The 15879-nt window shown below is 45.6% G+C and overlaps 1 protein-coding gene across 1 annotated transcript in view; it reads left to right on the top strand.

Moving 5' to 3' along the window:
* The window catches only part of LOC110966939 (phosphatidylinositol-4-phosphate 3-kinase, catalytic subunit type 2 beta), a 78742-nt gene that overhangs the window by 3410 nt on the left and 59453 nt on the right, over positions 1–15879 (top strand). Inside the window, 20 exon segments of the mRNA XM_051947884.1 lie at positions 1632–1732; positions 2632–2792; positions 2861–2981; positions 5910–6021; positions 6218–6297; positions 6465–6528; positions 6643–6779; positions 6836–6845; positions 6879–6912; positions 7843–7904; positions 7906–7973; positions 7975–8037; positions 8128–8220; positions 8222–8248; positions 8502–8597; positions 8599–8667; positions 9650–9764; positions 12770–12912; positions 14526–14714; positions 14799–14892. Coding sequence (XP_051803844.1) covers positions 1632–1732; positions 2632–2792; positions 2861–2981; positions 5910–6021; positions 6218–6297; positions 6465–6528; positions 6643–6779; positions 6836–6845; positions 6879–6912; positions 7843–7904; positions 7906–7973; positions 7975–8037; positions 8128–8220; positions 8222–8248; positions 8502–8597; positions 8599–8667; positions 9650–9764; positions 12770–12912; positions 14526–14714; positions 14799–14892 — 1839 coding nt within the window.

Here is a 15879-nt window from a genome sequence, read left to right as displayed (position 1 = left end):
AGACCTCTATGAACATCTAGACCTCTATGAGCATCTAGACCTCTATGACCATCTAGACCTCTATGAGCATCTAGACCTCTATGAGCATCTAGACCTCTATGAACATCTAGACCTCTATGACCACCTAGACCTCTATGACCACCTAGACCTCTATGAACATCTAGACCTCTATGACCACCTAGACCTCTATGACCACCTAGACCTCTATGACCACCTAGACCTCTATGAACACCTAGACCTCTATGAACATCTAGACCTCTATGACCACCTAGACCTCTATGACCACCTAGACCTCTATGAACATCTAGACCTCTATGACCACCTAGACCTCTATGAACATCTAGACCTCTATGAACTCCAGGTTCTGGTTGCTACCAATGAGTCCACATCTAAACATCTAAAAACTGGATCCTCGTCTGGTCAAACTGTAACCCGTCAGATTCTACTGATGTTAGAGCCTCAACAGTTGGAGAAATGTGGACCAAAGACTGGATTTTAGTAGAAACATGTATCCATCCATAGATAAACACTGACAGGAACTTTATGGAGACACTAGACACTAGACTAGATCCTGGTTGGAGGTTTTCTACTTATTTTCCATCTTTAGGTCCAGTTATTAAACTGATTCTCTGCTGGATCCATCCAGTCAGTCTGATCTAATATAAACTTTTCTGTCTTTTCTGTCCACAGTTCATGGATGTTGGTTTATTCCTGGAGATACTGAACCTTTAAAATGTCTCCACGGAATTTTTGAGGGTATCACTGTAGAACTTCCAGGTCTGAAAACATCTAAAGTTGTCAGGATATTTTCCAGAAGGTAGTTTTAGGCCCAGTGACCTCCATGAGGCCTGCAGCAGCATGTTTCCTGTTGAACAGAGCCACTGATCCAGCTTCAGATTCCAGAAACGTGACTCTCTGTTGGATATTTGGAGCAGCTGCATCCTGAGCAGCAGTCAGAGGATCACAGTTTATTCTCAGGCTGTAGTGTTTGTGTTCAGCTGCTGCTTTCATCAGACAGTTTCCTCCCAGTTCACAGCTGCTGTCAGACCAGTTAAACCAGATGGAACAGGACCCTCAGATCCAGTGTTTAAGTCTACCAGTAAACTGAACCAAGGTCAGTTTGGTGTAGAAGCAGGTCTGTGACTAAAGAACATGTCAGGATTCATTTGACCTTAAAGTCAGACTCTGTGCCTTTAGTTAGTAATAATCTAATCAACTTTAATAAGAAGACAGGATGTGTTGGTTAGAAAATCACATCTGATGATCCATCCATTCCTGCAGAGAACACACATTACTGTTACTATTATTATGATTATGATTATTATTAGCATTAATATAATTAATGTTCTGTCAGGTTTTAGATCTGTTCCTCAGTAAATATCATTCTGTAGCAGGACAGAAAATGATCTGATCCCTTTCATCAGTGGAGCTCTGCTCTGATTGGCCACTCTGGTAAGCTGTCCTCTGATTGGCTGCTGTGGTGATCTGTCCTCTGATTGGTCACTCTGGTTAGCTGTCCTCTGATTGGCCGGTCTGGCTTTCTTTCCTCTGATTGGTCGCTCTGGTTAGCTGTCCGCTGATTGGCCGGTCTGGCTTGCTGTCCTCTGATTGGCTGCTCTGTGTGTCCACAGGTGTCTCTGGGCTCTAGGATGAACGGGTTTGGATATGAGCTGTTCCAGGTGTCGGAGGAGAGAGACGAGGAGGTGGCGGCTTTCTGCCACATGCTGGACGTGTGAGTAAAGTTTTCTCACCAAACATCTGGACTCCATCTGAGCCCAACTCATTGATCTTCATCTGACCAAAGAATGTTCTCCAGCATCCATCAGGCTTCTTCTCATGTTCTTCATCTGGAAGTTTAGTTCTGAGCAGCAGCCGGGTTTAGTTCTGGTCCTCCGTCCATAGAGGTTGATGTTCTGAAGGTTCCTTCACACTGTCTGAGCTTCACACTAACTCTGGTTTCCATGGAGAACCCCTGAACCAAGTCTGAAGCAGCTGATGTCTGTTTTTACAGCTGGATGGAGAAAGTAGTTCACCGTCTGTGGAGTCATTTTAGACCCCCTGATTAGTGGAACTATGACTCCTTCTAGACCCCCTGATTAGTGGTACTATGACTCCTTCTAGACCTCCTGATCAGTGCTACTATGACTCCTTCTAGACCCCCTGATTAGTGCTACTATGACTCCTTCTAGACCCCCTGATTAGTGGTACTATGACTCCTTCTAGACCCCCTGATTAGTGGTACTATGACTCCTTCTAGACCCCCTGATTAGTGCTACTATGACTCCTTCTAGACCCCCTGATTAGTGGTACTATGACTCCTTCTAGACCCCCTGATTAGTGGAACTATGACTCCTTCTAGACCTCCTGATCAGTGCTACTATGACTCCTTCTAGACCCCCTGATTAGTGGAACTATGACTCCTTCTAGACCCCCTGATTAGTGCTACTATGACTCCTTCTAGACCCCCTGATTAGTGGTACTATGACTCCTTCTAGACCCCCTGATTAGTGGTACTATGACTCCTTCTAGACCCCCTGATTAGTGGTACTATGAGTCCTTCTAGACCTCCTGATTAGTGGTACTATGACTCAGTGATATTTTGTGCTGACAGCCCGGTGTGTTTGCTTCCAGGCTGCGGTCAGCGTACCCTCACAGCAACCAATCAAAGAATGCCGGCTTCGTTTGGTCGCCGTCAGTCGGCCATGAGGAGCTCCATCAGGCTCTGGGCATCAGCGTGAAGGTCACGGTCATCAGCGAGCACTTCAGGGAGCCTCTGACCTTCACCTGCGATGGTAAGACGATACGTTCACGGATACTCTCGATGTTTCTACCTGAACCTGAGCTCCAATGTTTGTTCCAGGCTCGTCCACCGTCGACCTGCTCATCTATCAGACTCTGTGTTACGCTCAGGACGACCTGGACCACGTGGACGTGGACGGATACCTGCTGAAGGTCTGCGGACATGACGAGTTCCTGAGCAAGTAAGACCTCAGGACTTCTTTATTTATTATTACTGCATATAGTGATACTGACATCTTCCACCCAGTATAGTTTATTATCCAGTTTCAGTTCAACACGACTCTGTCAAGGTTATAATCGTTAACGAAAACTAACAAAATAACGAAAGCTAGAAATGAAAAAACATTTTCGTTAGCTGAAATAAAAATAAAAATGAAGCTTTTTTAGTAAACGATAACTAAGTGAAGCTGTAACAGAGTCCTTACAAAACTAACTAAAAGTAACTAAAATTATAGAGAAATTGTCTTTAGTTTTCGTATTTGTGAACTGACAGCAGGAGACACCAGCACATCACGTGACGTGTCTGTGTCTCCATCCATCCATCCGGACGCAGACAGGCAGGTCTACGCCTGTAATGACCTGCAGCGTGGCAGCGAGAGTCGGGAGAAAGCGTCAAAGTCCTATTTGATTGCTGGTCTGTTTTATTCTTTATGTAAGACCTGGACCTGCCAGAAGATGGAGAGAACAAGTTCTAGAGAATGCCATTCTTGGCCCACACCCTTCAGCTCACACTGAAAGAGGCCATGAAGCATCTTATAGTGAAAACAAGAAAGCTGGTACATGCAATAAGGAAGTCATCGGTGGCAAATGAAGAGTTGATCAAAAGATGTGGCAAAACGCTGGTCTGGGACTGTAGCATGCGCTGGAACAGCACCTATGACATGCTTAAAAGACTGCTAGATGTCAGGGCTGAACTAAACCAGCTGCTTGAGGAGATGGGCATGGACACACTTCTCACAAGTGATTGGGCTAAGCTGGAGAACCTTATCAAACTGTTTGAGCCGTTTGCCATTCACACAGACCAGCTTCAGAGTGACAGTCTCTCTCACCAGTGGTGCCATGCCTGCTCAACCTGGAGGCACATCTGCAGATTACTCTGAGGAATCAGTTAGCCCAAGTGCTACTGAAGTCTTTGCGCGAATGTTTTGCTAGCATTCTTAGCTCTGACTCCACACAGTTTGATGCTGATCCAGGGGTTTCACTGGTTTCTTCAAACAGCAGAAGAGGGCTGCACAGTCCTTTATGCAGAACCTGGCAGCCCAGTATAAGCCAGCTCCTTCTTCTGCTCTGCATCATGTTCCACTGCAGGGGCCAGTTAGACGGTACCAGGACCCTCTCCCACTGTTCTTCTTAAATACCGTTTCCTAGACATGTTAGCCCAGACAGACTAACATGCCACCTATAAATCAGCCTAATCTGACTGAGTATCTCAGTGAGGTCAAACAGGATGTGTTTAATGAGACACTGTTGAAGTTCATCTATCCAAAACTTGCCTCTGTGGCATTGGATCTCGTTAGAGCTCCTGCATAACAAGCCTTTGTGGAGCACATCTTCTCTGTGTGCGGATTGCTGTCATCTGGCCTAAGAAACAGAACAACTATGTCTCTGGAGCAACGCGTTTTCCTCAAGATCAACAAGAAGTTGTTCCTTGACTGAATTACACTTGTCTCTCTGCTTCTTCCCCACCGACGTGCACAAAGACTGGTTCACTGTTTCTCAACGCCAGGACACCTTTGTTTGTATTGGACACAAGGCTAGGGACGTTAGCACAGAAAAATAAAGCGCATTAGCTTCCAGTGAATGTGCACTTTAGGGCTCGTATTTAATTGTTGTGTACTTAATTTTTTTGTTGTATTGTTGCTCAAGTCTGCAACCTGTGTAGATAGTTTAGAAATGTGTACCCATATCTACATTTTAGGTTCTGTGGGGGTATTCAAGTCAACACATTTTCTTACATAGTATTTGTTCTTGAGTTCTCATTAACCAGGACTTTTTTCTATCTTTTTTTGATGTCACTCCTGAAGAATAGTCCATTTTCCAAAAAAAAACTAAAACTCTTACTAAAGCTAATAAAAACTAAACTGAAACTAAGCAATATGTAAAAATAGAAACTAAACTGAAACTAAGCAGTATGTACAAAATAAAAACTAAACGAAACTAGCAAACATGGATAAAAAACTAACTCAACTAAACTTAAATTGGAGACATGAAGTCAAAACGAAATAAAAACTAATGAAAAATTCAGAACTATTATAACCTTGGACTCTGTTCTAAAGTGAGTCCTCCTCAGAGAGATTCCTGTCTCCAGATGGTCCTGGTTTGTCCTTCTATCATCCCTACTACTTCTGACCAACATTAAAGTTCACTCAGAACGACCTATTCAAGTTTTAGGAACCAGAAACACATCCAGGAACCAGTGATTGTTTGTAGGACTCTAAACTGTTCACACCAGGATACATCCCATAATACTGATGGTTGATTGTAGAGGAAATGATCTGAAACCAGATCCAGAGTTCAGACTGACACTTGGATGGATTTTAACTGATCTGGGGTCAGTTTTTACCAGAACTCAGATGTGTTTTTTTTATGAAATTTTGGTTAATTTACATGAAACTTGGTTAAAATTACACAAAAATCATCGCAATTTTTTTTTTGTATTTGTCACAAATATCTCAGAAACTGTTCAAAATGACAAAAGATGTCCAAAGTTACACTAAATTGTCCCAAAAATATTAAAATTTGTCCAAAAAAAGATAAAAACCTTCCATAATGACTCAGTGTTTCCCCAAATTATTCCTAAAAATGTTCAAAAAGACCTGAAAGTTTGTCCAAAACGACTTGAAATTGTCCAGAATTGCTGAAACAGAATCTGTTTTTCCAACTGAAGCTGATCTCTGTGTGAACAAATGAAGCAGCTTATTGGAACATCTGGTCAGTTCTGGACCAATGAAGCAGCTTATTGGAACATCTGGTCAGTTCTGGACCAATGAAGCAGCTTATTGGAACATCTGGTCAGTTCTGGACCAATGAAGCAGCTTATTGGAACATCTGGTCAGTTCTGGAACTACTCCTCAGGGTTTCTTGTGAACATTCATGAATCTGTCCTCCAGCTCTCAGACTCTGGCTGGTCTGGAGTTCGTCCAACAGTGTCTGAAGTTCGACTGGGACATCCGACTGTTTTTGACCAAGAGGTCCTCCATCAACACAGAGCTCAGCCGCACGGTGAGAACACCTCCATCTCCTTCATCATCATCTCCATCATGTCCTTCATCTCCTTCATTTCCATCATCTCCTTCATCTCCATCTCCTTCATCTCCATCATCTCCTTCATCTCCATCATTCTTCTTCTACCTTCATGTGTTTCTCAAACAGTTGGTTTCCTCCCAGTAATCAGAGTCTGTGGTTTGTGATTTGGTAGAAAGAAGATGATGATACGGCATCTACCATGAACCACAGCATCCTGCTGCAGGAGCGACCAATCAAACAGACCGTCACCAGGTGAGGGCGGAGCCTGGAGGGACGAGAAGGACTGGAGGGACTGGGATTGATTTTATTGATCCTAACTCATATTGTTGTTGTGTGTCTGTTGTGTTGTCGTGTTGTTGTGTGTCTGTTTTGTTGTCGTGTGTCTGTGGTGTTGTTGTGTGACTGTTTGTGTTGATCAGGGAGGCTCTGACTCTGCTCCTCGACACTTTTCATAACGAAGCGGAATCCTTCCTGCTGTCAGAGGTAACAAACTGCACAACAACTACAGAGATACACAATAACTACACATCTATTACTACATAACTACTACACAGACACACACAGCGGCCTGTCCTGAACCCATCCTGCCGTCTGTAGGTGGAGCTGCCGCTGCATGTGGAGCGTCTCGTCCAATCAGTGAAGGCGCTGTGCAGCTCGCTGGCTGCCGTGGAAACGCCTGATGTGACAGCGGCACTCAGCCAGCTCCCAGCATGCCCCTGCCGGCTGCAGCCAAAGTCCTGAAGGTCAGAGACCAGATGTTCAGAGACCAAATGTTCAGAATTTACAAGAGGAACCTTCAGGTCTGGTTCTAATCTGTGTGTTCTGTTCCTCAGGACGCCTCGGTGCTGGCAGTCAGAGAGAACAGAGGTACCGACACACCTGTCCACTGACATTTTACCTGAATTTTTCCATTTTCGCTTCCCAACCTTTGAACATTTTTAAAGGTTCCTTTTCTTCTGGAATATAACCAACAGAATTGATCAGATCAGAAGGATGGATCCATGTATTATTGGTTCATGTAGATGGATATTATTATGGTTCCTGTAGATGGATCCATGTTTATTGTAGATGGATCCATGTTTTTATTGGTTCCTGTAGATGGATCCATGTTTATTATTGGTTCCTGTAGATGGATCCATGTTTATTATTGGTTCCTGTAGATGGATCCATGTTTATTATTGGTTCCTGTAGATGGATCCATGTTTGTATTGGTTCCTGTAGATGGATCCGTTTGTGTATTGGTTCCTGTAGATGGATCCATGTTTGTTATTGGTTCCTGTAGATGGATCCATGTTTATTATTGGTTCCTGTAGATGGATCCATGTTTATTATTGGTTCCTGTAGATGGATCCATGTTTATTATTGGTTCCTGTAGATGGATCCATTTTGTATTGGTTCCTGTAGATGGATCCATGTTTGTCATTGGTTACTGTAGATGGATCATGTTTATTATTGGTTCCTGTAAATGGATCCATGTTTGTTATTGGTTCCTGTAGATGGATCCATGTTTATTATTGGTTCCTGTAGATGGATCTATGTTTATTATTGGTTCCTGTAGATGGATCATGTTTGTATTGGTTCCTGTAGATGGATCCATGTTTGTATTGGTTCCTGTAGATGGATCTATGTTTGTATTGGTTCCTGTAGATGGATCCATGTTTATTATTGGTTCCTGTAATGGATCCATGTTTGTTATTGGTTCCTGTAGATGGATCCATGTTTATTATTGGTTCCTGAGATGGATCCATGTTTATTATTGGGTTCCTGTAGATGGATCGTGTTTCTTCTGTTTTGTAGAGAAGGTTGTGAGAAAGCTGACGGCATCCATCCTGGACCTGGTGGAACTTTACTGCAGAACGTTTTAACGCCAACTTTCACCCGACGACTCAGAGCCTGAGCTGCACGGTGCCGGTTCAGGAGGCCGCCTGGTCACCACGTGCTCTCCTTCAACGTGCACGCCGCCCATCGCATCCCCATCACCTGGGCAGCCAGGTACAGTTGCTGCTGCCTCAGGTGATATCAAGGAAGCATGTTTAAATCATGATGACATCACCCCCTGTCCTGCTCTCTTATTGGTCACAGCTATGAGGGTTTCTTCCTGTCCTGCTCTCTGACTCATGGAGGGGCGGAGCTCTGTGCGCCGCAGCACACCAGCAAACAGTCGGTCAGCAATACCTGTTCACCTGGTGGTGTGGGACCAGAGGTATGTACCTGAACTCACCTGTCGGACACAGCGTCGGTTACCGTGGAGATGTAGCTATGTAGGGTCTGTTACCATGGTGACCTAGCAATGTAGGATCTGTTACCATGGTGATGTAACTCTGCAGATCTCTGAACAACCATCAGGTCCCTGATCTCCAGCTCAGATTCTGAAGAAGTTTTGGTGAAAGTTTTGTTTGGATGAACTGTTAACTCTGCCCCCTGCCGCCCCTGCTGCCCCTTGCTGCCCCCTACAGGGTGTGTTTCCAGTGCAGATCAACCAGTTGCCCCGGGAAGTCTCAGCTGACAGTGACGCTCTATGCCAGCTGCCTGCCGCCTCCTGGTGGCGCGAGGAAAGGGGAAGCAGCGGCGCAGTATCGAGGCTCTGGGCTGGGTCACCATGCCGCTCTTCAACTTCAGGCAGTGAGTCACATGACACCTCTGACATCACACTTCTGACGTCACACATGATCAGGATTGAGAACCTCCTTAAGAAGGGCATCACCTCCACCTTAACTGGTGCAGAAAGATCTAGAAGAAAACAAGGGACTTTCAAGGCTTGTTGTTGACAGTCATCTGGGAGATGAATGTTAGCTTCTGTTAGTGTCTGTTAGCTTCTGTTAGCATCAGATAACATCCGTTAGCTTCTGTTAGCATTTGTTAGCTTCCGTTAGCGTTTGTTAGCTTCTCTTACATCTTTTAGCATTGGTCAGCATCTGTTCTCATCTATTAGTTTCTGTTAGCTTCTATTAGCATCTCTTAGCATTGATTAGCATCTGTTAGCTTATATTATAGCTTGTATTAGCTTGTGTTAGCATCTATTAGCCTCTTGTTTAGGTTCTGTTAGCGTCTATCAGCTTATGTTAGCATCTGTTAAGCTTCTGTTTAGCATCGGTAACATTGGTTAGATTATGTTATTTTCTGTTAGCATCTGTTAGCTTCTGTTAGTTTCTGTTAGCATCAGTAGAATTGTTTGTTTTTTGTTAGCATCTATTAGTCTCTGTTAGGTTCTGTTAGCTTCTATCAGCATATGTTAGCATCTGTTAGTTTTCTGTTAGTATCTTTAGCATTGGTTAAATTCTATTATTTTCTGTTAGCATCTGTTAGCTTTTATTAGCTTCTGTTAGTTTTTGTTAGCATCTGTTAGCGTCTGTTAGCATTGGTAGAATTGGTTAGCTTTGTGTTAGCTTCTGTTAGCTTTTCTCATGCTCTCTGTGCTCACTAAACTCCATTCTGATCCAGCTGAACTGGCAGTACAGCTGAACTCCTGTCCAGATGTTTCTGTCAGGCAGCAGATCCAGGATGAAACTGAAGCTTCACGTTGTTATTTACAGAGAATCCTTGGAGCTTCCTGCAGCAGGAAGACTGTTTGAACTGATAAGAGTGTTTCTGTGTGTGTGTTCAGTGTCCTGACATGTGGTCGCGGGTTGCTGGGTTTGTGGCCATCAAACTCCAGGAAGATGTGGAAACGCTCGTACAATTCTCCCAACTTCAGCCAACCCGACAGTGTCATCCTCCAGGCGAGTCTCAATGTGTATCTAAACCTAACAGAACCTCCTGAGAACATCTGGTTCTTCATCTCTGATAACTTCCTGCTTCCAGTCTAAGTTTAGTCTCACTTACAACATTCCAGGTCTTGAAGTCCGTAGATGTGGGTCCAGATTATACATTTTAATGGACTTTTTCCATCATTTTCTGAGCCTCAGAACTTCTTTCAGTCCAGCAGATAGAACCATGACATTAGGAGGAGAAACATCAGAGTTCTGGTAAAGACTGATACCACATCAGTTTAAATCCATCCAGGTGTCTCCAGTCTTAACATTGGATCTGGTTTCTGATCATTTCTTCTCTAACCAGCTGGGATGATCAGTATTATGGGATGTATCCTGGTGTGAACAGTATAGAGTCCTTAGAAGCAATCATTGGTTCCTGGATGTCTTTCTGGTTTCTAGAACTGTAAAAAAAGTCGTTCTGGGTGAACTTTAATGTTTGTCAGAACTATCAGAGATCACAGAAGGAGCATTTTATCACCTCATATACTTACCTGTCTGTCTACCCTGTCTATCTACCTGTCTGTCTACCCCTTTGTGTACCTGTCTATCTACCTGTCTCAGGTGGACTTCCCCACCTCGTCCTTTTGAGGTCCGGTTCAGTACTCCGTCTCCAGCAGAGTTCTGTCCTCAGTACGACTTCTTTTTTTTTTTTTTCTTTTTTTTTTTTTTTTTTTTTGTCTGCAAGTCCGCTCAAAAATGACACCAACCAACTCATGTGCCACTGCTTAAGCTTCATGTGCAATTTTTTCTTCTTTGTGACTGTGACCATCAACCGGCCCTCATGGCAAATTAACCTATCATGTTATTTCAAGCTGTTTCTACATTATGCCATTGAGGGCTGTGCACACCCAAGTGAAACATAAAACAAAACACAGGACAGACAGAAAGGTGAGGCATAGACAGTGTTCTAAGAGAAAAGGTGCATTTTATTTGTTTGTACTCTTTAATTCACTCCTTAAAACCATTTACAAATCTAAAACCCTTCACAAACACCTAATACGACAAGTCCCAACTGGATCAATCATGAAGATGTCAGGAGGCCACAAGAAGGATAGATAGAGCAGAGTGAGATCCACAGACACTAACCCAGCAACCTCCACTGACTCAGCAACCGGAGGAACACACTCTATTGAGTTTTGGTAGGTGCCGGTGTGGTGGGTCTGGCATGCATGAAACCTCCACCAAAAGGAGGGAGCTGTCCCCTCCAGCCCAAGGAGGTCCACCCAGCCCCCCGCAGGAGCCACCAAGCGGAGACCCAGCCCAGGAGCCCGGAGCGACCCCCCCCGACACAGCCAGAGCCCCAAGGCCCGGGCAGCAGAACGGGCCATAGCGGACCCCCACGGCGCCCCACCGGCCCACAGCCCCACTTCAGTCCAGCAGATAGAACCATGACATTTAGGAGGAGAAACATCAGAGTTCTGGTAAAGACTGATACCACATCAGTTTTAAATCCATCCAGGTGTCTCAGTCTTAACATTGGATCTGGTTTCTGATCATTTCTTCTCTAACCAGCTGGGATGATCAGTATTATGGGATGTATCCTGGTGTGAACAGTATAGAGTCCTAGAAGCAATCATTGGTTCCTGGATGTCTTTCTGGTTTCTAGAACTGTAAAAAAGTCGTTCTGGGTGAACTTTAATGTTGGTCAGAACTATCAGAGATCACAGAAGGAGCATTTTATCACCTCATATACTTACCTGTCTGTCTACCTGTCTATCTACCTGTCTGTCTACCCCTTTGTGTACCTGTCTATCTACCTGTCTCAGGTGGACTTCCCCACCTCGTCCTTTGAGGTCCGGTTCAGTACTCCGTCTCCAGCAGAGTTCTGTCCTCAGTACGACTTCTTTTTTTTTTTTTTTCTTTTTTTTTTTTTTTTTTGTCTGCAAGTCCGCTCAAAAATGACACCAACCACTCATGGTGCCACTGCTTAAGCTTCATGTGCAATTTTTTTCTTCTTTGTGACTGTGACCATCACCGGCCCTCATGGCAAATTAACCTATCATGTTTATTTCAAGCTGTTTTCTACATTATGCCATTGAGGGCTGTGCACACCCAAGTGAAACATAAAACAAACACAGGACAGACAGAAAGGTGAGGCATAGACAGTGTTCTAAGAGAAAAGGTGCATTTTATTTGTTTGTACTCTTTAATTCACTCCTTAAAACCATTTACAAATCTAAAACCCTTCACAAACACCTAATACGACAAAGTCCCAACTGGATCAATCATGAAGATGTCAGGAGGCCACAAGAAGGATAGATAGAGCAGAGTGAGATCCACAGACACTAACCCAGCAACCTCCACTGACTCAGCAACCGGAGGAACACACTCTATTGAGTTTTGGTAGGTGCCGGTGTGGTGGGTCTGGCATGCATGAAAACCTCCACCAAAAGGAGGGAGCTGTCCCCTCCAGCCCAAGGAGGTCCACCCAGCCCCCCCGCAGGAGCCACCAAGCGGAGACCCAGCCCAGGAGCCCGGAGCGACCCCCCCCGACACAGCCAGAGCCCCAAGGCCCGGGCAGCAGAACGGGCCATAGCGGACCCCCACGGCGCCCCACCGGCCCACAGCCCCACTTCAGTCCAGCAGATAGAACCATGACATTTAGGAGGAGAAACATCAGAGTTCTGGTAAAGACTGATACCACATCAGTTTTAAATCCATCCAGGTGTCTCAGTCTTAACATTGGATCTGGTTTCTGATCATTTCTTCTCTAACCAGCTGGGATGATCAGTATTATGGGATGTATCCTGGTGTGAACAGTATAGAGTCCTAGAAGCAATCATTGGTTCCTGGATGTCTTTCTGGTTTCTAGAACTGTAAAAAAGTCGTTCTGGGTGAACTTTAATGTTGGTCAGAACTATCAGAGATCACAGAAGGAGCATTTTATCACCTCATATACTTACCTGTCTGTCTACCTGTCTATCTACCTGTCTGTCTACCCCTTTGTGTACCTGTCTATCTACCTGTCTCAGGTGGACTTCCCCACCTCGTCCTTTGAGGTCCGGTTCAGTACTCCGTCTCCAGCAGAGTTCTGTCCTCAGTACGACTTCTGTCGACTCGACACCATCAGTCAGATCCAACTGCAGGATGTCCTACACAAGAAAGCCTTCTTCTGGTCAGACATACAACACAGACATACAACACAGACACACAACACAGACACTGATCCCTGAACAGTAAATTGTGTGGACGTGTATGTTTGTGTTGTTTGTCGATGGATCATCAGTGGAGCCTCTGAATGTAGGAACTGCAGTCTGTGTATCTGACTGTGTCTGTGTCTCTGCCTCTGTGTCTCTCTCTCTGTCTCCCTGTCTCCATGGCTCTCTGTCTCTGTCTCTTTGTCTCTCTCTGTCTCTGTGTCTCTGTGTCTCTGTGTCTCCCTGTCTCCCTGTCTCTCTCTGTCTCTCTCTGTCTCTCTGTGTCTCTGTCTCTCTCTGTCTCTCTGTGTCTCTGTGTCTCTTTGTCTCTCTCCGTCTCTGTGTCTCCCTGTCTCTCCCTGTCTCTGTGTCTCTCTGTCTCTCTGTCTCTCTGTGTCTCTCTGTCTCTCTGTGTCTCTGTCTCTCTGTCTCTCTGTGTCTCTCTGTGTCTCTGTGTCTCTCTGTGTCTCTGTCTCTCTCTGTCTCTCTGTCTCTGTGTCTCTGTGTCTCTGTGTCTCTCTGTGTCTCTCTGTCTCTCTCTGTCTCTCTCCGTCTCTCTGTCTCTCTGTCTCTCTCTGTCTCTGTGTCTCCCTGTCTCCCTGTCTCTCTCTGTCTCTCTCTGTCTCTCTGTGTCTCTGTCTCTTTGTCTCTCTGTGTCTCTTTGTCTCTCTCTGTCTCTGTGTCTCCTTGTCTCTCTCTGTCTCTCTCCGTCTCTGTGTCTCCCTGTCTCTCCCTGTCTCTCCCTGTCTCTGTGTCTCTCTCTGTCTCTGTGTCTCTCTCTGTCTCTGTGTCTCTCTCTGTCTCTCCCTGTCTCTCTCTGTCTCTCTCCGTCTCTCTGTCTCTCTGTCTCTCTGTGTCTCTCTCCGTCTCTCTGTCTCTCTCTGTCTCTGTGTCTCTCTCTGTCTCTCTGTGTCTCCCTGTCTCTCTCTGTCTCTCTCTGTCTCTCTGTGTCTCTGTCTCTTTGTCTCTCTGTGTCTCTTTGTCTCTCTCTGTCTCTGTGTCTCCTTGTCTCTCTCTGTCTCTCTCTGTCTTTGTGTCTCCCTGTCTCTGTGTCTCCCTGTCTCTCTCTGTCTCTCTGTCTCTCTCCGTCTCTGTGTCTTTCTCTCTGTCTCTCTGTCTCTGTGTCTCCCTGTCTCTCTCTGTCTCTCTCTGTCTCTCTCTCTCTCTGTCTCTCTGTCTCTCTCTGTCTCTCTCTGTCTCTCTCTGTCTCTGTGTCTCCTTGTCTCTCTGTCTCTCTCTGTCTCTCTGTGTCTCTCTCTGTCTCTGTGTCTCTCTGTCTCTCTCCGTCTCTGTGTCTCCTTGTCTCTCTGTCTCTCTGTCTCTCTGTGTCTCTCTCTGTCTCTGTGTCTCCCTGTCTCTCTGTCTCTCTGTCTTTGTGTCTCTCTGTCTCTCTGTCTCTCTGTCTCTGTCTCTCTGTCTCTGTCTCTCCCTGTCTCTCTGTCTCTGTGTCTCCCTGTCTCTCTGTCTCTCTGTCTTTGTGTCTCCCTGTCTCTCTGTCTCTCTCTGTCTCTCTCTGTCTCTGTGTCTCTCTGTCTCTGTCTCTCTGTCTCTGTCTCTCCCTGTGTCTCTGTCTCTCTGTCTCTGTGTCCAGGCTGACTGTAGAGGACCGCCGTCTGCTGTGGGAGAAGAAGGCCTTCTGTCAGGCTGAGAGTGCAGCTCTTCCTCTGGTCCTGGCCAGCGCCCCCTGCTGGCAGTGGGCCTGTCTGCCTGAGATCTACGCCCTGCTGAGACAGTGGGCCTGTCTGGGACACCTGGACTCCCTGGGACTGCTGCACGCCTCGTACGTCCTCACCTGTCCTCCAGTGTTCCATACAGTTGTCCTGTATCTAAAGGTTCTGACCCGTCCCATGCGCTTGTCCTTCAGTTTCCCAGACCAGGAGCTTAGGAGGACAGCGGTTCAGTGGATGGACTCCATCTCTGACCCGGAGCTGCTCGATGTTCTTCCTCAGCTGGTCCAGGTAACAGAGACTCAGTCTGGAGAACCTGAAGGTTGGATGGTTGGTCCGTTAGAGAACCCCAGAATGACATGGCTTCATTAGGTTGAACTGCAGGCAGTGTTCTTCAGAGACAGAAATAAATGGATCAGAATCAGAGAGCAGAGCAGCAGGTTGTTAGAGATCCATCCAGCATGGTGGAACATCTTCTAGTTGGAGATCCATCCAGCATGGTGGAACATCTTCTAGTTGTTGGAGATTCAATTCAATTCAATTCAATTCAATTTTATTTATATAGCGTCAATTACAGTCAACTCGTCTCAAGACGCTTTACAGAACCCAAATGCCTGACCCCCAGAGCAAGCCCAAAGGCGACAGTGGCAAGGAAAAACACCCTTTTAACAGGGAAGAAACCTCGAGCAGAACCCGGCTCTATATAGGGGGGACCCATCTGCCTGCTGGCCGGGCGGGTTGAGAAGGACAGAAGAGGGCAAGGGGGAGGGATGGGAGAAGAGGGAGGGGTGGGAAAGCACAGAAAACACAACACACATTTGGATACATGCATGACAGGATATGTGACACAGACAAAGTATAAGCTAACATTGAAAACTGACTCATAGTTTACTCTGATGATGTACGGCTCTGACATTAAACATACTCCATATATAGCTAGCAGTAAAATTCAAACAGTATGTAAGTTAGCATAACAGTATAGTGAAGGCGATGCAGAGTTGACTGGTGGAAAAAGGGAGTTGGAAGCAGAGGACTGGTGGAAGGTCAGCAGCAGCATCCCACAGTGGACATGGTGGAGACTGGACCAGCTGGTGGAACATCAACCGCAGATCTGAAGCATCCAGCTCTGGGACCAGGGACACTCGGAGAAATAGCACAGGGGGAAACAGAGTGAATGTACTGCAATAACGGTATACATATTAAATGTAAAGGTAGATAGAGAAGGGCTCAGTGCGTCAAGAAAAGTCCCCCAGCAGCCTATAGGCCTATAGCAGCATG

This window comes from Acanthochromis polyacanthus, chromosome 5, assembly GCF_021347895.1.
Source record: "Acanthochromis polyacanthus isolate Apoly-LR-REF ecotype Palm Island chromosome 5, KAUST_Apoly_ChrSc, whole genome shotgun sequence".
In the NCBI taxonomy this organism is placed as follows: domain Eukaryota; kingdom Metazoa; phylum Chordata; class Actinopteri; family Pomacentridae; genus Acanthochromis; species Acanthochromis polyacanthus.
The sequence above is the reverse complement of the archived record's forward strand: the minus strand, read 5'-3'. Positions and strand labels throughout refer to the sequence as shown.